This window comes from Empidonax traillii, unplaced genomic scaffold (assembly GCF_003031625.1).
Source record: "Empidonax traillii isolate 1590-97213 ecotype Southwest subspecies unplaced genomic scaffold, ASM303162v1 scaffold625:size414109, whole genome shotgun sequence".
Taxonomy (NCBI): Eukaryota; Metazoa; Chordata; class Aves; order Passeriformes; family Tyrannidae; genus Empidonax; species Empidonax traillii.
The window spans coordinates 192,462-218,988 of NW_020955818.1; the positions used below are offsets into that span (position 1 = coordinate 192,462).

A 26,527-nucleotide genomic window follows, 5' to 3' on the forward strand; every position below is an offset into this window, starting at 1 on the left:
CGGGACAGGGCTCAGTGTGCAAATGATTTAGGAACAAGAATTTGGTACTGGATTCAGTAGCCTGAGAAAGGTGATAATTTTTACATCATTAAATATAACATTTGGAATGGCTTCAGCCACTAAGAAAGCTTTAATTACCTGCCAGTGTAGCACCTTCAGCGGAGCAGTCTCTAGAATAAAGCTGTGCTGCCCCATAACAGCAAGCTGGGATTGTATTTCCAGATTGATGTTCAATTTATATCGTTTTATGCACCTCACCAGAGGATAGATATGAGCATGCCAGTTCACAGTGCTGGCTGAGCAGGGCAGTGTCTTGGGAGTGCTCTGGAGCCTGGGCAGTGTTTGTGCAGTGTCAGCTCTGGCCCTGGGGACGTGCTGGGTGAACCTGGGAATGCCAGGAAAGTCCTGCTGGCTTTTCCCTTCTTCCTTGAGCTGTGGGTGCTGTTCCTGTGGAGTTGTAGCCATTGGCTGGCCCCTCATGGCTCCTGCTCAGGGGCAGAGGAGGGGCAGGACTGAGCTCTGCTCTGGGGGGAGCAGGGACAGCCTCCAGGGAATGGCTGGAGCTGTGTCAGGGCAGGCTCAGGTTGGGTCTCAGGGAAAGGTTCTTCCCCCCAGAGGCTGGTTGGCACTGAACAGGCTCCCCAGGGCAGTGGGCACGGCCCCAAGGCTGCCAGAGCTGCAGGAGGGTTTGGATGATCCTCTGGGGCACAGGGGGTGACTCTTGGGGATGGTCCTGAGCAGGGCTGAGGGTTGGACTGGATGGTCCTTGCGGGTCCCTCCAGCCCAGCACATTCTGTGCTTCTGTGACTTGCCAAGGCACTAAGATGAAGGTGACTGTTTTTTCTTGCCTGCAGAAAGAAGACTGAGGGCAGTACACGTTGCTTACCCGGCAGCTCTGGCGTGGGACAGTCCCCAGCAGGAGGGATTCCAAGGCAGCAGAGTGTCAGCGGTAATGAAACATCACTTATTGCTCTCTTCTGGAGCATTTTTTTTCTCATTAAGCCTCTAAGTAACACTTTAGGTTGAAATAAATATATTTGACAGACTTCTAAACTCGGGACTCCTTTTTCTGGACGAAATTTCTGGATGACTTATTATCAGTTGGAAAAATGAATTAGGGAAGGAAGTACTGATTGGGTTCTTGAGGTAAGAAGAGGTTCAGTGTTTTCCAGAAGCTCTGCTGATTTTGTAAGGTGGCAGCCTTACCTCTGTTTTCACATTTCTTACTCTTTCTCTCCCTCCCATCCCTCAGCTGGAAGTTTTGTCTTGGAGAGAGTTGCATAATTGGCTTTGGATAAAGCAAGTAAATTCTGGTATTAGCAAAATGTATTTCCTGTGTGGAGAACAGCTGCATTCTGAGAGTGCCCTGCAAAGATACTTTGGGTTTAGTTGGAGATCATGGGATGGATCAGGTCATGGAACTGATCTGCTGGAAAAGCAGGAAGAAATCTGTCAGAAACTTATCAGGGATTGAGAGCAAGAACTCTCCAACTTCTTTTTTTTTTAATTAATGGAGAGTCCCATGAGTTGTCTTCTGATGTACAACACTGTAAGACTCTTGTGCCACCAGGGGATTGCATTCCTGAAAATGCAGGTAGCCCAGAGTCAGGATGGGTTTTGGAAGCTGCTGGCTGAGCAGTGTTTTCCATGGCAGAACCAGCAGGTGCTGTGTACGGTCTTTGTGGCTCAGAAACCACTTTGTTATATCAAAAGGCATCCAGGCAGTTTAGTTTTTCTACCAGGGGGGTGTTTTTGCTGAGGTCAGGTCCCCTCTAGTGAAGACTCGACTTCCATGCTATGGACATGCACCAAAATTCAGGTGCAATATGCAAGTTTCAACTTAGCAAAGAGCAGTTTCTCCAGCTTCCTAAACATGGTTGGTTCACAATTCTCTAATGCAGCAGAAGAAATTACGTTACAGAATGAGTGCCATGTGATGGATGTAGAGTGGGGGGTGAAAACTCCAGCAGCACAAACCAAGGCTTTGGGGAGCAGTGCTGGAAAGCAAAAGATGATCAGCAGGTGGATTTCTTACAAGGTATGGAGAAAACCCATGGTTATCATGCTGTATTCTCCTGGAGCTGAATGGGTATGTGGGAGGAAAACAATTTAATCGGGTCAAATACAGGTTTATAAATTTGGATGGAGTTTTTTTTATCTGCTGTTTAATGCCCTTTATCAAATGCTTTCAGCATTAATATCTCTTTAATGGGGCTGAGTTGCTTTCAGTTCTGCTGAGGGAGGTATTCAAGTGTTCCAGAGCAGTGGAGCGATCGGTGCCACTCGTGTCACTTGGGGTTCTCCTCCAGCAGGTGCTTGAAGGGATGAAGGCAGAGTTTAATTTCTGTGTGTGAGGGGGTTCAGTCTCCCGAAGGACTTGCAGGATGGTACAGCTGTTTTTGAGCAGATTGGCTGTTCCCAGCAGAACCTTTAATCTGCTCACCCCTGTGTGTATTTTTGTCCGTTGCAATGTCAGGGGTGAGAATTATTTAGAATCACTCAGGTTTGGAAGGTGTTATGTAAGCAACAGTTTATATTGTAAACTGTCATTTTGCGTTTTAATACCTAGAATTCTTAAAACATAAACTTTATCAAAACTTACATATAAACTGTCATCCTTATGTTCTTCAAAACTGATAATTTCCACCTAGGGTCTTATGTAAGATATGATTATATTCCTGAATTGACAGCAGATTAACTGATTTACTAATACATATTAAAAGCTGATGCAGAAGGAAGTGGTTTCAGTGTGTTGCCATCCATCAGCTGAGCTGTGGCAGGGGTTCTGTTCCCAGACCTGGCCTGTCACACTCTGAGGGAAGTGCTCCTGCTCAAACCTCATGTGGGTGATCTCATCCTTGCATTTTCCCTTGCGTTTTCCATGAACTACAAAAATGCACATGGTCTGTTGCCACGGGACTGCTCAGCTGTGCTAATTAAAGTGATTTATGGCTGTGTTTTAGCCCTTGGTTTAAGTATAACCTGTTTTGACCAGACTAATTTCACTGCTCAGCTAAAGTGTTACAGCCTGAGCCTCTTCTCATGTTGCAGAAGGAAAACAGTCTCCAGTTGGTGTATCAAAATAATTCTTCCTTGCTCGGAGTTTGCATAATCTCTTCCAGGTTGAAGGGATCCTTTGCTTTCACTGGGCTTTTCTGGTTGTTTTTGAAGCCCTGGTTTGTAGGAGGGTTCTTAAATGGAAAAGGCTTGTTTGTGTTGCTGTGCTGACAGGCTGCATCGGGCTCCTGCTGGAAGAAAGTGGTGGGAAATCAGCCTTTGCAGCAACCTGGAAGCAAAGTCCTGCTTGTGTCCGTGCTGGGAGGTGCTGATTCCCCTGCTGTTCTGTGGGATCAGCCACCAGCTGTCTGTCCTGTGGTAGGAGCCGTTCCTGGAAGTGGCCTTGTTGTGTTGGTGTTGATGATCTGTGTGATTGGGCTCCCTGAGTCAGGCCGAAAGTAAATAAATCGTTGGAGATACGGAGTGCAGGTGCTGGGAGAAGAGTTTTGGGATCACCTCTGGGCTGTGCCACACCAGCTGTGTGTGTGTCTGCCAGCCCATAATGCTCTCCAGCCTCATTTAGGGGTTACCCAGCTCTGGCACTACAAAGGGCTGCGTTTTGGGGCTTTCCTGGCACGGTCCTAGGAGGTCCCACCCAGGTCTGGAGACACAGAGGACAAAGCAGAGCAGCCAAGCTCAGGGGGCACTGAAATTCGCCCCTTCCCACCTGCTCCTCACGGGAAGATTCTAAAAGAAACCTTTTCAAAATCCTTAACCTTTTATTCCTGCCACGAGCTGGGTGTTCCTCGCTGCAGGGAGGGGACTGGGATGAGCAAGGTGCCATGGAATGATGTGTTCCTGTTGGAATGGATGTGTCTGCATACACAGCAGACCATTCCTTTGGGTTCTTGCCAGTCTTCGAAACAGAACTTTTTCCCTTTGCACTCCAAAAAGTTGGGAAATAAGCAGAACTTTTTTTTTATTTTCAGGGGAAAAAATGATCATAAAACATGTTGAATTTTACATTCCACTTCAGATTTGTCCCCCAGGGAGGGGTTGTACTCAGTTATCCAGATCCTTAACCTGGATTTCAGAGCCTTGGACACGGGCAGGTCCCTGTAGGAACTTGCAGTTCCCAGCTGGTAAAACCTTGGCACACTTTGAACCGCTTTGCTCCACCTGCTCAGCTCTGTGCTGCTTTGAGGTGTGAAATCCAGCTGCCTTTTTGCCCTGTAGAGTGTGGGGTTGTCTGACTTTGAATCTGGTCAGAAGTTTTTTTGGATTACTTTTCAGTGGGCCACAGTGTATCTTGTTCCCATAGTTTGCAAGTGAATTAGATAACCATTGGAATATAGAATTTCCTTAGTATTTTGTCAGTGTGTAAATAAACTGGTTTCCTTCGGGGCCTAAAAAAACCAGAATAACGTGGTTTTAAACTCAGTTAAAATTCACTTTCACAATTGGAGAATCATATTTAAAATAAGTAGGTTGTTATGTTGCATTTATTTAAAGTTTTTTCTCTATCAGCTTGAAAAATTCTTGCTTTAAGACATTAAAATGAGCAACTCAGCTGATGCCAGAACATGTAATTTTCCTAACCAGGTGGAAAGGAGTTTTACATTTATTTTGTTTTTTTTTTTAACAACATTGATACAGCTGGAAAATACCTTAATCCCATTATTTTTTTTTTAAAGTTGAGATAAGAATGAAACACTGAAAAGGCTCCTTTCTTTGGGGTGCTCAGTTCTCTACCAGAAGAAGGATTAGGATGTTTCAGGAACTCCTGGGTTTGGGTTGATGGCACTGGTCAATTAGGAAGCAGCACACGAGTGCTTAGGATTCAACTCTGCTTTTCTGGCAGCGAGAGAAAAGACACAAAATTATAACTAAAGCAACGAAGGAAAATATTTATCCAAAAGTTATGTCGTGTTTGCATTATAGAAACTGTTACTGCAAGCTTTGCAGGCCTCTTAAAAGAATAATCTGAGGGCAGACATGGCCCTCCCGTGAGCGTGTTGTTAAATCAGAGCTCAGCTCGAAGCTGGGGTGCTCTGGGCAGTGACAGGTTCTTTGTTCCCAGCTCACAGAGCTCCTTCCAGTGCAGTTTCTCTTGGGAAGAGCAGCAGGAAGCTGAGCAGTCCCTGGAGAGGTGTGTGACCCTGGAGGGTGGGCACTGACCATCTGAGTGGTCACTGTGGCCCGTGCAATCCTCAGGGCTGCACTTGCAGGCTGGAAAACAATCCTGGAGCGCAGTGGGTGGTTCCTGGGTGGGGGTGGAGAGGAGCAATTGTTTTATTGCTTTCCTGGCACGGTCACAGCAGGAACCTGATCCAGGTGGATAAGGAGGATGGAAGGGGATACTGTCCCTGAGGTCAGAGCTCCCACGTGTCTCCATGGGGTTTATCTGCTGTTTCTTGCTGCCTTCAGGGATTTTGGTGTCTGATATGAGGGTTTCCATCCCAATCTTCCTCCTCCTCCAGGGAGAGTTTTAGGACTGACAGTACCCTGTGAGATGAGTGTTAGTGCTCAATTAAAATCCCTCTTTAATTTGGGAGTTGCTGGAAACAAACACTTGGAGCAGAATGTAGAAACCTGGTCCTGTGTGGAGCTGGGGTGGAATTTTACTGAGTTTTTAATGTTTTCCTGAGGTCCCAGAGCTCACCTGGGTCAGTCCTCCCTGGATCAGAAGGACTTTGGGCTCTCAGTATTCCAAATGTTTGAGCACAATCTTTGGGTCAGTCCTGAACATTTCCAGGATCGCACCAAGTCGTGTTGCCCTTCTGGCTGGAAGCCAAACTTCACACGAGATGCTGCTGACAAACCCGCCGGGGTGGCGTTGTAAATTATTGCCAGCATTCGAATCCAAACACGCGTTTGGTGGGGAACAGATGACTTATGGAGTGGTGGTGGTGCCTCCAGAGCTCAGGCCTCACTGAGCTTCTGTTAAAGCACCTAAAAAGGTGCCTTCGCCTCGCTCAGAGCACACCAGTGCACCCCGCAGGTCTCACGTGTGGTCCTGGGGCACAGGGGGACTATTTTAGGCTTGGGATGATACCTTCAAAATGCTGTTTATTTGGAAAGCGTGGGTGGCAGAGGGCAGCCTGTGTATTTTTGGTTTTTTTCCTCAAGATTTTTCCCACCTCGGAGTCGTGTGGGGCATAAATTTCAAATTCGGTTTTTTAGGAGTCATAAATGATGTCGGATCTTTTGGACAAGGTTATTCCTTAGCCCGAGGTTGGGGATGGCTTTTGTTTGGGTCTGTGGTTGTTCTTGGAACAACCTTTGGAGATGACTGATGGAAAATTGAACTGGCAGGGTGGAATGTGTGTAAAATACTCTGAAGCTTCAGTTTGCAGGAGATCTGGATTTTAAGGCATGGCAATAATTCATCATTTTCTTTATCAGAGAACATGAGTTTTCCCCCCACTTAAAGAGAATATATTGACTATATTTTTCTATATTATATAATATTTATAATACTAATTAGTAGTTCTGTCATTATACCTATAAAAAGGTATAATTAAAGCTATAGGGTTTGATACAATGCTACCTTTAGTAAATAGCAGTATTGTGGTAGTTTGCTTCCTGCAATAAATGAAAACCCAGGATCAGGCTGGCAGGTTGCATAGGGCACTGAACCTGGAAATCAGGAAGTTTCTGCTGAATTCCCAGCTCTCCATCCTGGACACATTGTTCTTTCTAACTCAGGCATGCTGGATTTCAATAAAAATTAAACCCTGCATTTCAGTAATAAGCTCCTTGGAATAGGAGCTTGTTCATCTTATATCCAGCACTGACTGAAATGAAAGTTATGGTAATTTGGGATAGTTTCTGTCTGGGATTATAAACTGATTTTTTGCTGTCTGTGAACACTGTTCACTTTCTGTGTTGGACAGTGGAATGAAGCTGATCCATTGCTGTCTGCAGTGTTCTCCCCATTTAGACTATGGGATATATTAAATTACTGGTAAAATACTTTAACACGAGCCAACAGGATTTGCAAAACTTGCTAAATCCGTAACACCGCGACACAGCAGGTAACTCACCTTCTATTAGCGATGAAAGGATGCCATTCCAATGGAAAAGCTGTTTTTTCAGTTCATTAAATGGACCTTATTTTTTTAGAGGCCACAATCTCTGTGTGTTTACACGCCCTGCAAATTCCCTGTGAGGGGCTAAAGAGAAACAGGGCTGGAAGTGGTTGCTGTGTTGTTGTTTACTGGTGACTGCTCCAAAAAACTCTGGATGAAGCGGGAATGATGTGTTTATACAGGACAGTTATTCTGGCCATGACTTTTGTTTTTTTTTCTCCAGTATATTGCTGTTGTGATGTTGGAGTTTGTGTCATTCAGGTGGAAGTGCCAGAGTCGAACGTGGTGCCTCATCCCGAGCTGCGGGGTTGGAAATGGAAACAGGAGGGTCAGTAATGCTGGGAGTTCTTGCAAGGAGTTCATTGAGCATTTATAGAGTCATTATTAAAGTTGGGAAGGACCTCTAAGATCATCAGCTCCCACCATTTCTTTGTTGGGAACTGGAATTCCACGCCCTGGGGTCGCTGGTTACTTCACTTTCGGAAGTGCCGTAGACGGTTTTAGGTTTGAATTTCCAAATGCCTGGTGAGCCCCTGATGTTTGGCAGCCTTTGGCAGGCTGCCCCGGTGTCCCTGAGCCCTGGGTGGGCTGTGCCTGTGCCGTGCAGGAGCTCAGGGCTGTTCTCCTGGCCGTGGGTGCTGCAATCAGCCAGTCCCGCTCGGCTCCTGGGGCTGGCCGGGCTCCAGCGGCGCTGCTGGGGAGGAACCTGCCTGGACACAGGCAAGGCCAACCCTGCAGCCTTCCAGGGGCTCTGCAGCCTTCCAGGGGCTCGGCATTTTCCCTCTGGCAGGAAGTGAGGTCAGGCCCAGCTCTGTGTACGGGAATTGTTTGCTGGAAGGCCGGTCCTGCAGCTTTGCTGGGTTTCTTAGAAGCCTTTGTGGCTGAGACAGCGCGTGGAAAATGTGGCCTTGCTGTGAATATGCTTGACATGAGTGACCATATTACACCAGCCCAGTGTGCAATCACTCCAGAACACATCCCAGGGTCTGTTTGTGCAATAGGAATTGCTTTTGTTTAGTTTAAAATATTTTTTTTAATGTGAAATAAATGACAGTATTTTAGCTTTTTAGGGGTATGTGTGTGTGTTGAACAACTAATCTGTGAAAACAAAAGTTATTTCACTTAGGAATGTGATCTCCACTATCATTTGTTCAAGCTCAGCTAAAACTGCTTCAGGTTTGTTTCAGAGGTGGTTAATCCCAATTACTTTAATTTTTATGGCTTTCATGCTTTGTGGGCTGAATTCATCCCTCAGCTCAAACCAGGTTTGGGAGTGACCTTTAGCTGGTGTGTAATAGAAACCACTGCAAAGAAGTGAATCAGGTCAGAAATGCCCTTGCAAAATGTAACCTTTCCTAAAACTCAATCTGTTTAATTCCATACTGAGTCAGAAATCTCCAGGACAGGGTGACAAAGCTGGAGAGACACCTCTAGAAATTCTGCTATTGATTCATATTTAGTGATTCACTAAGTTGCAGTAAATTCCTATAAATTACAAAATTTGCCTAGACTTTAACACTTCCAGATGGGATTATTCTTGCTTATTTTAGACTAAAATTTAGTGTATTAGCTCATCTTTAATGTCAGTGCAGCCTAAGAGTTCTCAGTGCAAGCACTTTTTCCTTATTTTTTTTCCCCCTGACCACTTGCACAGTAACCACTGAGGATTAACCTCAAATATCCAAGAACAGAGCGTGGCAAAAGCAGTTTGAGCCCCTGTTCCTGAGATGTGATGGAACAAAGTGGCTTTAGGGACCTGAGTAGCAATTTGATGCAGTTCTCCTGGTGGGTGGGTTGATCATTTTGGGCCATGAACAGCCCCCCAGCTGGGTTTGCCTCTCCAGGCTGACTTGGCTTGGGATAAAACTGAGGGTCTAGGGGAAGCCTGGAATCACTGCCAGGGTTTTAGGGCTGTGGGATTTGGTAGGGCTTGGGGGTGTTGGTGGGCGAGAGGCTGGACATGCCCTGGCCCCCAGAACCCCCCATGCCCTGGGCTGATCCCACAGGGATCGTGGGCAGCAGGGCAGGGGGGGGATTCTGCCCCTCTGCCCCCTCAGGGGAGACCCCCCTGCAGAGCTGCCCCAGCCCTGGGAACAGCAGCACAGGGACGTGGAGATGATGGAGAGAGTCCAGAGGAGGCCCTGGAGCTGCTCCCAGGGCTGGATCCCTCTGCTCTGGAGCCAGGCTGGGACAGCTGGGGGGGATCACCTGGAGAAGAGAAGGGTCCAGGGAGACCTGAGAGCCCCTTGCAGGGCCTAAAGGGGCTCCAGGAGAGCTGGAGAGGGTCTGGGGACAAGGGATGGAGGGACAGGGCACAGGGAATGGCTCCCCACTGCCAGAGGGCAGGGTTTGATGGGATATTAGGAAGGAAACCCTGGCTGTGAGGGTGGGCAGGCCCTGGCACAGGCTGCCCAGAGAAGCTGTGGCTGCCCCTGGATCCCTGGAAGTGTCCAAGGCCAGGTTGGATGGGGCTTGGAGCAACCTGGGCTGGTGGAAGGTGTCCCTGCCCATGGCAGGGGGTGGGACTGGGTGGCCTTTAAAGCACCTTCCAACCCAGAGCATCCTTGTACTGATTTTCTGGGAGTGTGGATGGAGGTGGGTTCAGGATCCTGCAGTCTCCTTGCCCAGGCAGTGCTTGTCCTCCAGCTTTTCCGTGGGATCAGCCTGTCCCCGTGGCTGAGGGCTGTGGGGCAGGGCTGGATTCCCTGCTCCAAGCTGTGGGAGGGTGTTGGGAAATGGCTTTTCAAGATAGAGCCCTGTCTTTGTTATGTTTTGCAGGAAATTGTGCTGAGTATGTAATAACTTTTCAGGAATTCTCTTTTTTATTTACCCAAATACCACCTACTTCCTCCAGTGAAACGGAGCCTTTGGGGAGGTGAATCTGTTTGGATCTTGTTCTGTTTCCCTGGAAAAGTTTTCCCTGTTGCAGTGGGGAGGGGTCGAGTCCCCCCCACCCTCCCTGGGCTCCCTCTGAGGGCAGTGGTGTCTTTGCTGCTCTTATCAGGATGTTCAAGGAATGAAGCAGGGCTGAGAAACCAAAACAACTTGGTTTTTTTCCAATCTGTCAGGACATTCCTCTTTGTCCTCAGCCTTCTGCCGCTCGCAGCCACCCCAGCCCAGCTGCGCAGGGAAACATCAGCGCTGGGAGCCAGGTGGAACTGCCCAGAACTTCTCAAAATGGTTCTGTTTGTGGCAGGACTTCTATTTTCTCTGCCCAGGTGGAGATTCCTGCCAAGACATGAAATTTGCTATTTTTGGTGTTTGTCATTAACTGTATAAAAGCAGCTGTTTCCTGATGCTCCAAGTATTAAGTTCCTCCTCTGAAAAATGAAATTACAGCACTAAGCAGGTAGAATGTGTGTGTGGGTGTCAATGGGAATTAAACACTACCTGAGCCATCAGGCAGGAGATTAAGCGTTCTAAACCCCAAGTGAATGTTGGGGCTCTGCTCTACAGTTTGTCCTAAAGGCAAAGCCTCAGAAAATTAATTTAACCAACACAGAGGACGAGGATAGAAACTCAGAACGTTCGTTTAGAATCGCAGGTGGCTTTGGGACCTGTTTCAGAACACGTTTTTCTGCAGCTGCTTATTTTGGTTGCTTGAACATTTGAATGCAGCTGGAGTTGCTTTTTGGTAAAGGGGTTTCCCCTCTATTTTAAGTACTAATTTCTGTCGTCTTTGAGGTTCAGAGATGAAAGAAATTGGGACTGTTGCATATAAAAAATAAAGAATTTTCGTTTTGCCTGTGTACAGCATATTCCTGTTATGGCCCTTAAGACTTAATCCAACCTCTAAACATCTGAAAATGGGAGAGGTGTAGAGGAGGAAAAGCTGCCTCAATTTTACCATTCCATGAGGGGGTTTTAAGTGGAATAAATAAATACCATCAGCTGAGTTTGTGTCCTTGGCAGAGGCAATTCCAAGCCTGACAAATAGGAGGTTATTTTATTCGGGAAATAAATAACATGCTAAGGCAGCTAAATATATTAAATATATATAGTAAGTGTAACCTGATAGAAATTTAATCTCGGAGATCGTGTCCAGCCCTTGCACCTTCGTGTTTGGCCCCTTAAAGCTGTGACTGGAGCAGACCTGGAAAACAAGTTGTTTGTGAAGTGCTGGGGGTTCTTGGGGAGCCTTGAGGAGTTTGTTGTGCTGCATTTTGTGGCTGTGTGATTGTATCTCTTATTTTGAGATGCTTTTGCAAACAAGAAGGAATGTGGGTTTTATCAGTGGATTCCACCAGCTCCTTTACCTTGCCGTGGCAGTAGAGGAGAAACCCTGGTAGTGTCAGCTTTATTGCAGGCCTTTCCTGAGCAAAGTGGGTTAAAAGCAGCAGAAATGCTAAGTCAGTGTTGTAAATCTGGAAATTCAGTGCCACAGGTGCAGAGTTCACTGGGGGTTTTCCTCTCTCTCCTTCCCCAAACACTCCCTTTCCTTGCAGCTTGTAGAGAACTGAGCAAGGACTTGGCACAGCCTGGCTTGGGTCGGGCACAGATTTGGGGGGGATGTTTTTAGTCTGGTTTTGATTTTTATTTTTAAGGAATCAACCATCCTACCCACACTGGTTTACAGGAGGTAATGGGAAGGGAGAAGGAAGTGTCAGCATTTCCTGCATCCTGTTATCTCGTGCTTTTTATGGATGCTGGATTAACTACACGCCGAAAATTCCCTACCATGTGCACTGTGTTTTGACTGGCTGTAATTGCAGATTATTCCCTGGGAGTCCACAGCTATACAACACTTTACCTTTGCATTCCTCCATGGGTCTCAGTTGAAGACTTTGGTACAAAATGCTTTTTGGGGTTGTCTTAAGCCTTGTTTTCACCGTGTCAGGCTCTGTATTGAGGACATGTGGAGAATTCACACAAGTTTGGGGGCTTTTTTGGTCATCACAGGGACTGAAATGTATATGTGCAATATTGAGCCTAAAACTTGGGGTCCGGAGTAGAAGAATTGTAAATGCAAATTTAGGAATAAAGTGCTGCATAAATGCCAGTTCCCCCAGTGTGTAATTGCTGCACTCGTGTGGCAAGTTGAATATTCATGATCATTGAAGAGGATAATTTGGGGAGAAGGGTCTGTACTGCTTAAATGAAGTAGATAAAGATGAGAAGTCGGGTGTGATGTTGTCGCTGTGCCTCTGTTGGAGCAGGTGGTGGACGTGTCCATGAACGGTCCCAAGAAATGATGGCCGACCAGCCGCCCCCCTTGGAAGCCACCCCTCTGCTGAACGAAGTGCCACTTCTACCTCACATGGTCAACGGGGACAGCATCCAGCAGGCAAGTAAACCCTGGAACAGCTGGGATTGTGGCTGCGAGAGGAGGAGACTCGAAAAACCCCAGCCCTGATACTGATTTGCAGAGTTAGGGAAGGATGTGGTTCCCAGCACTGATGTCATCACTTAAACAGAAGTGCAAATACAGGGAGGAAAAAACCACTCAGCGTTCGTCTGGGTGAAGGGAGTGTTTGTTCTGCACATGGAAGTGCTTTAAAATTACACTGCAGACTCCAAGGATCAAAGGGAAAATATAATATATGGGTTTAATAAAGCACTAAGGTTTTGAAACTCGTGTGAAATAATGAATAAAGATTAGCAAGTGGTTGCAGGGCTCTAAAGCAAGAAGTCTGTTACAGGAAAATGAAAGGAAAGACCTTGGCTTCCTGCTATTAAGTGTCTTCATTAATAATTACAGTGCAGTGGTGAAACCTGAGTGCATTTAGTTGAAACTTTAGAGTTTTATTGGACACAACCCTCCAGAAGTACCTGAGGATTAGAAATACAGGCAAAAGTGAAAGTAAAAGAGTTTTGAAGCCCAAGGTTGTGTAAGTTGTCAGTAAACATGAAGTGCATTTACTGTTTGGCAGTAGAAGCCGAGTTCCTTGTGCTGTAAATGCTGAGGATCTTCCCAGCCTCTGGAGACAGACTTGCAGTGCACTCAGAAATCTCACAGCCGTCCTGACACTTTAACTCTGCATCTTTTTTAGGCTCCTTTCCCCACAGAGGGTTGAACCAAATAATCTCAAGGTCCCTTCTAACCTGGGCTGCTCAAGGGTTCTCTAATAACAAAACATTGGAAGGATTTCTGTGCCTGGAGTTAAAGAATCATTTTGTTGAAGCCGGGGACAGACTACCCACTGCTTTAATCTGATCACTTCATCCCCTCGAGTGTCTGGCACCAAGTGAAATGGGAATTCAGGGGTTAATCCAGAAGGGAAAATTGCATAAAAGTTTCCAGGGGATAACTGTCATGGAATGATTGTGGTGACAGAGAAGCCCTTGGGATATTTGAATGTGCAGTGACTGAACAGGGTGCAACAAAATAATCATGAATTGGTAGGGGTCATTTATAGACAATAAATGCTGGGAAATTTGAAATGAGATATTCTTTAATTTGTCATTGTTGCAGATGGGAAAGAGGAGAGGCCTGTGTTGTATTCAATTTATCAAAGAAAAAGTACTTTTCTCCTTTTGCCCCAGACTCTGGGGATGGAAGTACAATGAGTGTGTCTGGAAATAAGTGAAGCTGTGGAGTCTCTCAGCTGTTTCAGAAGTCCTGGCATTGGAAGGTGAAATTTCAGCCCTGCCCAGAACCTCGTGTTTCGTGTTACATGAGGAAAAGAGATCAAGGAAGAGAAATCCAGTAGATCTAATTGGCCCCTGTCCCAGAGCTGTGTGAGGGACATGTCTGGGTGTAGGTCTGGGTGTGCTGAATGAGCCATGAGGAGGTGACATTTTTGGAACCTAGAGCAGACTGTTTGCAACCACCGAGAGCAGAAAAGGGAGAGAAAAAGGAGTTGTATCTTGGAAATGCATTTGAAGAGTAGGTTTGGAGTTTAAATAGAATCTTGACTCAGAAGCTGTATTAGTGCAGATGATTTTTAATTATTTCACTGCCAGGGCTGCAGAGGACATATATATAAATATATAATTTATATAAAAAGTTGGAAGTTTTCTGTTTTGTTGGAAAGTGTGTGTCTGAGGGCTGAAAGCAGAGCCTGGTGCTTGGCAGTGGGTGTCCTCCCTGTGCTGATGGCCTGGCTCGGAGGGGCTGCCCAGGACACCCGGAGGTGTTGGCAGGTCTGGGCTCCAGCACTCCCTGCGTGGAACTTGGCCCAGATCCACTCATTAGAGAGGCTCCAGCTTCCTGGAAATGTGCCTCCTTGGAAGGTGGCTGGAGCTGCGTTTGCTTCATTAATTACAGTGAGTCATTCCTCCAAGACATTGCCTGTGCATTCCTGGAATTCCAGGCTGGAGCTGCTGCAGCCTGTGATTGCACCACTGGCTTGGGATCTTTGCTCAGTTCGAGTTTCCTGAGCTGCTTCTGAGAACTGGAGTTCACTGAGACTTGTTCTGAAGATCTGCCACGTTCAGAGGCTCAGGATCCCTCAAAGGATCCCTTTCCTGCCTAGAGGAGGAGCTTTGCTGGGAGGGTTGATCCCATCCCCAGCAAACCTCCTCTTCCCTGGTTCCTTGTGCCCATTATTGTCAGCTTTCTTTAAACAGTTAACATCACTTCTCTCTCTGTGCTCTGAGAATTTCAGGAGCATTAAAGTCAAATTTACTTACATGCAGAAATGACAGATCTGCTGAAGTTCCAGTGTTTTAATTTACCATTTTTAAAGGTATTCTCTGCCATCTTTCCTTCTCCCAGAACCACAGTAAATATTGCTGACTGGCCAAACGGCCTTTGCAGGGGTTCTTGGTGGTTTAGTTATGTCCAGAAACAACTCATCTACCCAAAGGAAAATTCTCCTGTACAAGGAGCATCAATTCTCCTGTACCAGGGAAGTTATAAAAAATAAAGTCAAGATTAATATACCAATATGCAGAAGCTGCAAAATCAGTGTTAAATGGCATTTTTCAGTCTGTTCCTGTCAGTGTGCACTGAGGAGGGTGGTGAAAGGTGAGGGTGGTGCAGGTGCCTGGGGAGTTGAGGGAGCTCCATCACGGGAGATGTGTCAGCACAGAATAGATTTATTCACTGGTGTCATGAGTAGCTCATTTCAGCAGGAATTGGGTGGCCAGGTGATCTCTTCAGGTCCCATCTACCTGATACAACTATTCCATGAACAGCATAAAAAATACTTTATAAAAATTGAAGGATGGAAGATTATACTGTTTGAGTTTCGCAGCTAATTTAACAAACATTTTATTTCTGTTTTTACACTGGCCTTTCTTCACGTACTGGCTGTCACCAGGGGGGAACTTTGACTGTGTAATGCAGTTCTTACCCAGCCAAACCCTCATTTTACTAAAGGATTAGACCTGTGCCTGTGGAAAATCATAAAATTCACTGCAGAAGTTTGCCATGTTGCAATAAAATTACAATAACACTACAGCTGCCAGTATTTCACCGAGACTGAAACGTGTTTTGTGCGTGGGGCAGGCTGAGGTGATGGTTTGTGACACCCTGCACAGGGACATGATGGTGCCTGAGGGACGACTCTGGCAGATTTCCACATGGATTTGTGTGCAGATGGATGTGGTCATGTCCACAATGACCTGCAGAACCTCCCTGGGGGTTGCACCTCTTTAACTGCACACTTACACAAAAACACACCTGATCCGTGGGGAGATGCAGGGCAGAGGGGGGGAAGCTGGAAAAGCAAAGTGAAGCTCAGTAAGAGAAGAAAGAGCAATGTGAAAGAATTGAAATTAAAGGCTTAGTTAGTTATTTAAATATAGGTATATTTATATAGGTGTGTCAAGGGAAGCACTTCTGGTGATAATCTGAGAAACAAAAATGATTTTATGTCAAAGTATGAAGAAATCTCATCCCACCCAGCAGTGTCTCATCTTGCTTTTCTGCTCCAAGGTTGCCAGAGCTTTGTTGTTCTAATTTCACATGTGGGGAGAAGGAAGAGATGGGTTTTTTCCCCCAGATAGTTCTTAAAATGTGAAAAAAACCTGACACCTCTTTTGTATTTTGTTTCCTGCAGGTTATTCTTGTCCAGGTAAACCCAGGTGAAACATTTACAATTACAACTGAAGATGGGCACATGCAGTGTATTCAAGGTAAAGGGGAAGCTGCAGTTGTGAACCCCAATATTTTGGCTCTGAAGTTGCTGTTTGTTTCTGTGCTATCAAATGTGGTTTGTATGCTTTGCAGTGTAGTACATCAGATTTTTGTTAAAGCCCCCCTGCATCCTGCAGACTTCAATTTATAAAAGCTGGGTTTGCAGTGATCCTTGACCAACTGTCTTCCCAGAATCCTGGGAATGAATTTACATAGGATTTAGCCCACAATAATCTAAACAACTTTAGCAGCCCCTGTGAGCTCTCTGTGCTGTCAGGTACAGCCTTGGCAGGTGCTGGGGGAATTATTGCTCCCAAATGTGCCTGAAAAGTCCTTTTTACCTTCTGGGTAAGTGACGAAACATCTGAGTCAGGGCAAACATCTCCTGGAAGTCAAGCTGAATTTATCAGGATTTCTGTTTTTGACATATTTTTCGCCATTTCAAATGTTATTATATAAAATGTGTCCATTCTGCTCTCATCAAGTCTCACACAGGAATACTTCCTTTCAGCTTGAAATGTGAAAACCAATGTATTCTTATTTAAAATTTAAAAAGACAGAGTTACTAGACCAGCTGTCTGCATCACTACAGACTGTTAGCTGCCACAAAATAAAGAGCTAAAATTATCTACACTGATTTTTGTGCAATGAAACAAACACTGGTGGCTGCCTGAGGGGGGTGGTTGGGATAAAGCCAATAATCCAGTGCCGAGGCAGATGCAGTTGCTGGTGTTTCAGCCCCCAAGGTGAGCTCCCACCTTTGGAAAAAGCTGTTTCCAGGTGGGAGAAACCTGGTTTGTTGAAAAGTGGCCCCTTGTTCCTCCCCAGGTCCAGCACATGTCCCTCTGATGTCACCAAATGGTTCCATGCCACCAATATTTGTGCCTCCCGGTTATGTATCTCAGGTAAGCTTCGTTCATGCCTCTGTTTCATATTTTTATATCACATGTTTTTATGTCATTTATAGATTTTTGGGTTATATTTTATGTGGGTGGGGCTTTTAAATAATATTTATCTTGTTTATTGATTATTTTAGCTGGGAAAAAAGCATTTCTCCTATTTTTTTCCCATTGAATTTAACAACTATTTCACTTTATTATGGGCTGTGTCACCTCTGTTCACTGAATAAAATTTGATCAGGTTCCCAGGATTTTTTTAAAGTACTCTTTGGCAGCAGAAGATACTTTTAGTAAGAAAGATGGCTCTGCGTTGACTGTCTTGATCCATTAACAGGATCCACATGTTTGTTTTCCATCAGTCCTGTTTACAGGGTGAGGGTGGGTGCCTGGGTCATGCAAACAGTCCCAGCTGGCTGCAGGTTTTTGTATTTTATTATAGCTAAATAGTCATAAATAATCAGAGTTTTCAGTGCCCCTGCTCTCCTCAACATCCAGCAAAACCCCCCTGCTGGAGCAGAGGGAATGTCAGTGATGGAAACACTCACTCCAGTGACACGTGCCTGTGAAACCAGCAGGGCTTTGGGCTCTCCCAGCTTTGCTTTTCCATCCTCATGGATTTTCCACTCCTGGGTGTTGTTCAGTCACAGCAGATCGGACCTGTGTGTGGTATTTGAGCCGTTACCAGAGATGCTCAAATGACCAGTTTGATTTACTGCTAAATTAATGGATTTTAAAGGGAAATAATTAAAAGCAAGTAGTTTAATTTGGTTTTGCTGGCATTTTCTGGTAATATCTAAAATCAGGAGTTTTCTGAGTAGGCTTGAAACCTTGTAACTGCGTGTTCTTGGGTTGTGTTTTTGCACACAGCTGCATTTTGGGCTTCTGCTGGTTCTGAGTAGGTACAAACCCTGAAGGAAGATCCTCCAGATTATGTAATTCATCACTCGGAAATGGAGCCATCAGTGCAAACAGAGCGCAAAGCCCTGGCAGCGCTGAGCTGTACAGCCTGAAAAATACGTTTATTTATTCTGTGTTTGCTGTCACCTGAAAGCAGGAGGGTTGGTTTGTGTTCCCTTGGTTGTTGTGACAGGGATTGACAAGTTCTGAAAGAACTCTAAATCACAGCTTGAGTCACTCAGGCCGTTCCTGTCAGGAGATGAGACTTTACCTTTGTGTTCCCCATGTCTGGGGGAGCCCAGGGATCGTTTTTGGGTTCTGCCAGAGTGGGATGGAATGCTGCAGTGGTGAACAGGTTTCATACCCCAGCCCTGGAAGTGTCCCTGGAGCAGCCTGGCCTAGTGGGGGGTGTCCCTGCCCACGGCAGGGGGTGGGACTGGAGGGCTGTAAGGTCCTTTCCCACCCAGACTATGCTGGGATTCTGTGGTTTGTTCAGCACTGGGGTGTGGTACAGCTGACCCTGCAGCTCCTCTTCCTTCCAGTAACACAGGGCTGGTTTCCCCTGGAATTCGGTTTGGGGTGCAGATCCCTGCCTGGCGGGTTGTGGGGGTGGCCTCAGGCACAGAATTCCTTATTTACACGTACCTCTTCGTCTGTGAGGGTGTCTCTGTCTGACCGAGGGTCTCTCCCGTTGCGTGGCAGGTGGTGGAGGAGAACGGAGTCCGGAAGGTGGTGGTGGTGCCGCACTCGGAGTTCCACCCCTCCATGCACCCCCCCCCGCCCCCGCCCCCCCACGTGCCCCACTACGTGCCCCACCCGCACGCGCTGCTCCCGCACCCCCCGCACCCCGTGTTCCCCCCCGTGGGCACGGGGGAGCTGCCCCCGCAGTTCCTCCACCAGCACCCGCCGCCACACGTCTTCCAGGAGCAAGGTGAGGACACTCCCGGCAGGGACAGGACCCCCTGGGCTCGGGGAGGGGCACGCTGGGGTGGCAGAGCAGCCCTGTGTGGGGGTGTGTGCGAGCCTGGTCTGCGGGCACTCGAGTGCAGAGTGGGGCTGTGGAGAGCTTAAATGGGCTGCTGTTCCATTTTTACATCTTTAGTGCAAAGGCGGTGCCTGGGAAGTGTTCTGATCCCGGGTGTTTTCCACAGATCCCCTGCGTTTGGCACTGTAAATCCCACAGTGGTGTCTTCTGCCTCTGCCTAAAACTGGGCTCGCCAGAACTGCTGTGTTTTGTCACAGCCTCGGCTTGAAAATGTGTTTAATTTGATATATGAATGTCTTTTTTTGAGTCTAAATATGACTAAAAAGAGAATAATCAATAAACCAAAAAACATAATTATCCATGTTGGAGGGTGAAGTGCAAGTCCACTGTATATTTAAAAACTGAATGAATCAATATCTCAGTGAAGGACTGGGGGACATGCTGAATTAAACCAAGCTTTTACATATTCCAGAGTTATTACACACCTTATTATATTATCAAAAGTTAAAACTGAAAGAAATTAAACTATGTAAGACCATTCACTATCTCTCTCTCAAGCTTAAATTGATAATTAAGGTGTTCTGACTCATGTCTAGGGTCAAACAGTAGCCCCCAGGCTGTGTTCTAAAAAAGTTAGTTTGGGTCCTAAAATTGCTTATTTTTTTTGCGAATGGGGCTGTAGCAGGGAAGAAAAGCAGCTGTGAGGCAGGACCTGGAGCAGCTGACGGGAGGAAGGCCTGAAGAATTCAGTTTAAAAAGCCCTCAGAAATCCCTGCCCCTCCAGGTTGAGAGCACAGGGGAGTTCCTAGGGGGTTCAGCCCGTGGTTTCACTGCAGTGATTCTTCCAGCTTAGAGTGTTTGTCGGGTGGCAAATGGTTTGAGCAGTGAATTAATTTCTCCTCCCTTTGTAGAACCTCGTTCCCATGGAAGGACAAACTTCATCCAGCGGGATGAAAGGAGTCTCAAAATGCAGGAGCACCTGAAGAAGAGACTGAAAGACAGACAAGCCAGTGGTCACACCAACAATAAACTGAACAGTCCTCCCTCCTCACCACACAAAGTTGTTAATTCTTCCAGTGCCACGATTCCCAATGGGAATGGGAAGGGACAGCAAGGGGCAGGAGGAGCACTAAAGCAGAAGCAGATAGGAAAAACAAAGGGCAGTCCAGATGCAGAGATGGGAGGTAGGTGGCATTGAAAGGGGAAAAGAAACCTGAATTCTTTCCTAAAACAGGTCTGTAAGTTCACTGCAAAATAAGCTCTCAATTTATACATTTTTTTGGCTGATTAGAGAAAGGATTAGAGAAAGCCCAAAGTGCTTTTCACTGCATTCAGATTTTCTTTCTCTAAAAATAATAATAATAAATATCAAGTTTGCTCATTTGAGATTTATCCAGTAAGTCCTGAGGAAAATTGAACTGTAAACCTTTTTACTTCCCTGCTGTTTCTGCCCAGGACTGATCGATACTCCAGCTGAGGATGAGCTGTAGGTACTTAAGGCTTGTGATGCCATTCTTTGTGGTACTTTTTGGCTGAGTGGGTGCTACTTAATACTTCAAGAAATAAGAAGATTAGAGCAGTATCTGCACAGGCTGCTGATTGATGAGCTGTAATTTCAGCTTTGGCTACTAGAATGCCTCGTGCCAGTCCGATTGTCTTTGCTGTTGGTTTGAGGCAGTGTCAGGCTTCTTCCAGATCCTGATTGTTCTGCTGTAGAAATTCCAGGAAAACCAAAAAGCAGAGATAAGATCTTATTGTCATTTTTATAACACCTTTCATTTTCAGGGGAATCTTTTTCTGTTGTCAAAGAAAACCCATTTATGCTCAGATTAGGAAAAGATCCCCTTTGTGCAGGATGTACTAAAAGGGTTTTTGTAACACTGTTAGTTTTGGATAGTTCATGTTTCTCCCCCTCACGCAGCCAAAACAAACAGGGGAAATGAACTTTGCACAATAAGTACCATTGTTAAAGCCCTAATGAGGCCAACTCCATCTCGTGGTGGCCTTTTGGTAACAGCCTGGCTTTGCTCTCAGGGTTTGGGATTAATCTGGTTTGTGTTTAAATTTCAGAATCTGACACGGAATCCAAGAAATGTGATACTCACTTGAGCATTGGCAAACCAGTCGTAAGTATTACCCTTAAATCCCATTCTTTTCTGTGGATATGCTTTGTATAAAATAACTTGTGTCTTATTGATCCCCTTTTTCTTTGTTCTTAATGGTTTATTTTTTAAGTAGAGGAAATAAATACGGTTTAGCTGTCCGAGTTTGTAGCTGGGAAAGGGCAGCCATGCTGTGGAAATTCACTGTTTCTCAGCTCTCTGAAACTGTCTGACTCAGTCTCCCAGTCTGTAATCCCAGAATATTCCACTGGTGAAGTTTTCTGGTGTATTCAAGGCTTTAGTGCCTTGCATACCAAGGGCCTGCTAAACTGTTGCAAGTCTGTCCTCCCTTGGAACCATCCTTTGCTCAGCATAGAGGATTGAAGAAAATTGGGAACAAAATTGACAAAAACAGATCCTCTTTTTATATTATATTGAGAAATTGGAGCAAATATTTGAGTATGTACAGACTTAGGAAGTTGGAGTCTAGTGAGGTTAATTTAAGTGTCTGGTTTTGATCCTGAGCATGTTTAATGAGCTCTTCTCTGCACTATCTGTACAGCAAACATGGGTTGTGTTCCTCCACACCAGTTTTTGAGGGTTTTTTTTTTTGTTACACTATTATTTTTTTCATTGCTGCTTCTGCCATCTGTATTTAATGCTACCAGAGGGCCGTGCTGCCTTTGTCAGGGGGAATTTGGAGTGTGGGAATCCAGCAGTAAAAAAAAACTTAAGACATTTCGGTCTTGAAATCAGAGCCTCTTGCTGTCCCTTGGCTTGGTGGTTAAATGTGATGTGAGGGAGCTGTAGGAAAATGAGGTGTCTGTGCCTGAACACTGCTCTGGTGGCAGTGTCCAAGGCTCCACAGCTGAGAATGACACAGGAATTTTCTCTCCTTGCCCCGAGCCAGTGTGATGTGTCTGTTTTGTCTGGTGATTGAAGGGAAAGCCTTTACTGTGCTGGTTAGAGGAAATAATTGAAATTCAAATAATGCCTCGGTATTTCCACTACAAAGGTAAAGAATTCCTCCAGTGAGGAGCTTCATAGGCAAACTAGCCACACCATGTTGTTGACTAACAAACCTTTTCTTGCAGAAAGCAAACTTACTTGCATTATTTATGCTTTTAATAGGTTTCTGATATACAAGCAAGATCAGCCGTTCTGTCCTGGAATCTCCCAGTTAGTTCACAGAATGGAGAGAGCCATAGTCATAGTCCAGCAGCATTTACATTTGAAGTAGCAATATCCAACAGTGGTAAAAATGGAAAATTTAAATCTGTCTATGTGTAAGTTTAGTTTCTTCCTTTAAGCACAATTGCCATGTTTAAACCATTAACCAATCAGCAATCTCTCTATCAGGAGCTGTTTGTTGACTTGCAGACCTTCCTACTTCACATGAAATAAATTTTAAGTAATTTCACTAAAGAGTTACGTGGACAGTGGGAAAATTAAATGTGCTCTACGTGGTTTTGCTTTTCAATGAGCTTTGAGCCTCGAAGGTTTAAGGAGGAGCTGTAACTCTGCTTTTTGTTTGTTTTTGCCTTTTCACAGTGGGGAGGAATTAACAATTACACTTCCTGATCTCAGACCAGCAACTGATTATCACGCCAGGTATGCTGCTGGGAAGGAAATAATTAATGCTTGGGGAATTACAGAATTACTGTGGCTTCATGGTAAGAGGTGTGATCCAAACTGTTCGAGGAAGACTCTGAAAAAAACACCGTGGCTGTGGACACTGGTTTGGCTGTCTAAGTTCCCACTTATCTTCTGATTTCATTACAATGTCACCTCATTTTCCTCCCCACCATTTTCTCCGTTTCTCAAACTGTGAGTTTTTCTGCGTTACTCCCTGTCTTCAGAAGAGGATTGAACTGAGTGAGATGATTGTTGTAGGCTGAAGGCAGTGGTAAATGAAATGATTTAGCCTTGATCTGAAAGCCTGACCTGTCAGCTTGATTTGCAGAGTAGCCTGTGTGAAGTGCAGCAGTGCAAGGAGGGAATGGGGAACTGGCTCGAGTGGGAAGTCGGATGTGAGCAGGGAACGAGACGTGACGTTCAAGGATTGCCACACAGTAAATAATCCTGAGGGAGGTGTGGGACTGCTCAGGGAGAGCCCAGCTGGTTAAACAAGCCAGGGAATGTGTGAAGAGTCAGTGCTGGGGCACAGGGGGAGAGCAGACTGGAGATTTGCCGAAGCAAAGTCCTGTTCTTAAGCTGCAGAAACATTCTGAGTGTGTGGAACACTCAGCACAGCTCCACTTGCGCAGGAGGGGCGGTGGTTTGGGGGTTGTTTTCCATACAGGCCAACTAAACACAGAGAAATGAGCACAGATCTTGTAGAGATGAAACAATTACCCTAAAAACCATGATTTTATAGCCTGAGCAGCTGATTCAGCCCATTTTAGTGTCTGTACTCTTGCCCAAGTTTTGGCTGTATTTGAATCTCAGGGTCTTTTTAGGAAAAGGCTCGTTCCCAGTCAGGGCCCCCTTTACCATTTGGGAACACTGCAGTTTCCATCCTGCATCCCACCTGTATTTCAGCTCTAAAGCATGGCCACTGTGACAGAGAGTAACTGTAAGGTAAATGTAGGATGTTAAATGGGGTCTCTGGGATCAGCAGATGTGATGCCATCCCTGCTCTGTCTGGGACCAGCAGGTGTGATCCCTGGGTGATGCCATCCCTGCTCTGTGTGCAGACAACCTGCAGCCCCTGCTTGGGATTTAAATGCATTTCTGAAGCTGACAGCTCTCTCCTCAGGTCTCCAGGTGCTCATGCAGCAGCAACATCATTCATTCTCCTTTGTTCAGAGTTTCAGCAACCAGCAGCTCCATCAAGGAATCCATTTCAGAGCTGGTGAGCTTCACTACAGAGAGCTGTGAGCCAGACTGTCCTGCTGCCCCAAAGCTGATTAACAGAACCAAAAACAGCCTGAGCTTGCAGTGGAAGGTGAGAACCAGAGCTGGGTGTGCAGTGGGATCTGCTGGATTCACGTATATGTTTACTTTAGGTGTTGCCTCTTAAGTTGCTCAGTTAACACTGATAATGAAATGATTATTTTCTTCCTCTTTCGATGTTTACTGAGTTTCTTGCCTGCAGCTTTAGTGTGGCAGAGTTGGTAGCAGGTCTCTCGTGAACTGTTCTGTAGGAAAGTTCTCTTCTGAACTGGCAGAGAGGAAAGAATGGAGTATTTATGTTTTTGTTTGGGTTCCTACATGATAAATAAATACAACTTAATATTCCTGTAGTTATCCTGACCCATGCAAACTAAATTTCTTTGGCTGGTTTTGAGGATTTACACTTTTTAATCTGACTTTTGAGTATATACGGTATCTGTGAAGACTTGTTGGTAGCTGTGTTGTCTTGTTCTTATTATTGGTTTTCTTTTTCTTATAACTCTGCTGAAAATGGTTACAGCTAAATGACTTCAGTGAAATTATTTGTATAATCTGTACTTGGAAGATGAAGAAGTTCCCAGTTTATAACAAGCACAAATGTTGTTCATCTGAACACTAATGTTGCTCAGACAGTTGGGGAGCACACAGTGCAAGGCACAAGGAAAAAGCTTTAAGAATATAATTTGCTTTATTCATAAAATAAAACTATTCATAAGTTAATGTTTCAAACTATCAGAATTAATAAAAGTAGCACAGCAGCCCAGAGCCTTGTTTTAAAAGGCAGTTGGAGCATATTATATTTAATTGTTAAAATGTTGTTTTAATGTGTAAAAATATTTATAAAAGTACACCGTTCGATTTTAACTCTTTTTTTCATTGTTTCTTTATTTGCAGTCCTCAAATGACAATGGTTCCAAAATAACTAATTTTCTTTTAGAGTGGGATGAGGTAAGACCTTTTCTAGTACCAAAAAAAAAAAAAAAAAAAAATCATAATGACATCTGTAGAGCAATTATATTTAAAAATACTCTTTGCTTAGGTACAGCAGCTATTTTGAGTGCAGCTGTCCAGGCAGTTTAAAGGCACAATTGATCAGTGTGAGGGGACAGTGTCAAACTGCCTCAGTTGTCTTTCAGAGCATCATTAATTCCTGTGCTGTCTTTAACTGGATGGGCATTTGTGTCTTTGGGAGATGTCACAAATATCCCTCAGATTTTGGCCTTCTTACTGAGATGTCTTCAAAGGGATAAAAAAATGTCCAAAATGTGTTTTGTTTTTAACTGCAGTTGTTTATTGTGTCAAATCTTACATTATTTGAAATAAACAGACACCTCAGTCCAAATGTGGTTTATTCTCAGGAATGCTCGGAATGACCATCAGCATATTCAGTATGACCAGTGATGACATTGGATTTTACATTCTTTGGGTTTATTAATTTCTTTTTTCACTGTTATTAAATGATGAAATGGCATTTCTGGTGGAAGGTGTCCCTGCCCGTGGCAGGGGGTGAAACGAGATGGGCTTTGAGGTCCCTTCCAACCCGAACCAGTCTGGAATACTGGGATTTAGGAGATTTAGAGTGGAGAGGGTGACCTTGGCAGGGATCAGACAGATCCCTTGCAGGGATCATGCAGTCCCAGTGCAAGGAGTGACTCTGGTTCTCATTTTTTTAAGGGCAAGAGCGGACCCTTCAAGGAGTGTTACTACGGCCACCTGAAGCAGTACAAACTCACCAAACTCTCTCCCTCCACCAGATACTCGCTGAGATTGGCTGCTAAAAATGATATTGGAATGAGGTAAGGGCCCAAATACATGATATAATTTATTTCCCCATCAGCTCCCTCTGCTGTTGTTGATCGTGTGTCCAATCCCTTCCCCAGCGGGTTCAGTGAGCCGGTGTCGTACTACACGGCCGGGATCGTGCCCCCAGCCCCGGCCCCCCCGGTGCTGCTGGAAGCAGGAGTCACCTGGATGGCCCTGAGGTGGATGCCACCCCCGGGGGTGTCCTCAGATGACTCCCTCACTTACACCTTGGACATGGAAGAGGAAGGTTCTGTAAGTGCTGAGATTGTTGCACGTGTAAAATACTCGGTCCTCCGTAGTGCTGAAATGAAACATTCAATCGGTTTTGCCTTTGAATTGCCAAGTGTTTGATGTAACTCATGACAAAGAGATGAAGTTCAAGCTGAAAAATCGTGATTGACCTGCTCTGGTTTTTTGTTCTGTCTTGAAAAGGAGTGACTGTGTTTGTCCTTGTGTTCCCTCCTTCCCAGGGTTATGGATTCCAGCCCCAGTACAACGGAGATGAGCTCTCATGCACTTTAAGAAACCTTAGGAGGAGCACATCCTATAAGTTCAGGGTTTGTGTTGTGTTTTGTTCTGATTAAATGATGACTCTGCTTTTTTGGGTCTGGGTCTATGTATTTTCATACAGCTCAGACACTTTGTATGGAGACAGCAGGAAATGATCTGTTGTTGGAACAGGTTTTGGTGAAATCCTAAAACAGACTTTCTGCACTAGCTAGTTCTTTTTTCTCTTAAATCCTTTTCTTTATTTTGGTTGGGTTTTTAATAGAAGAATTTTGTAAATCAGCAGTATATTACTGTCATGTTGTCAATAGATATTATTGTCATTTAAT

General features: G+C 45.2%; 1 protein-coding gene across 1 annotated transcript in view; it reads left to right on the top strand.

Moving 5' to 3' along the window:
• The first annotated feature begins 915 nt into the window (after positions 1–915).
• Positions 916–26,527, top strand: part of LOC114065156 (fibronectin type-III domain-containing protein 3a-like) — a 34,843-nt gene continuing 9,231 nt past the window's right edge. The window contains exons 1-14 of the mRNA XM_027898825.1: positions 916–949; positions 12,245–12,372; positions 16,034–16,109; positions 16,939–17,015; positions 18,609–18,837; positions 19,803–20,075; positions 20,962–21,017; positions 22,125–22,279; positions 22,545–22,604; positions 23,802–23,940; positions 24,783–24,836; positions 25,563–25,684; positions 25,769–25,943; positions 26,162–26,248. Coding sequence (XP_027754626.1) covers positions 12,277–12,372; positions 16,034–16,109; positions 16,939–17,015; positions 18,609–18,837; positions 19,803–20,075; positions 20,962–21,017; positions 22,125–22,279; positions 22,545–22,604; positions 23,802–23,940; positions 24,783–24,836; positions 25,563–25,684; positions 25,769–25,943; positions 26,162–26,248 — 1,599 coding nt within the window. The 5' untranslated portion in view covers positions 916–949; positions 12,245–12,276. The remainder of the gene's footprint in view (positions 950–12,244; positions 12,373–16,033; positions 16,110–16,938; positions 17,016–18,608; positions 18,838–19,802; positions 20,076–20,961; positions 21,018–22,124; positions 22,280–22,544; positions 22,605–23,801; positions 23,941–24,782; positions 24,837–25,562; positions 25,685–25,768; positions 25,944–26,161; positions 26,249–26,527) is intronic.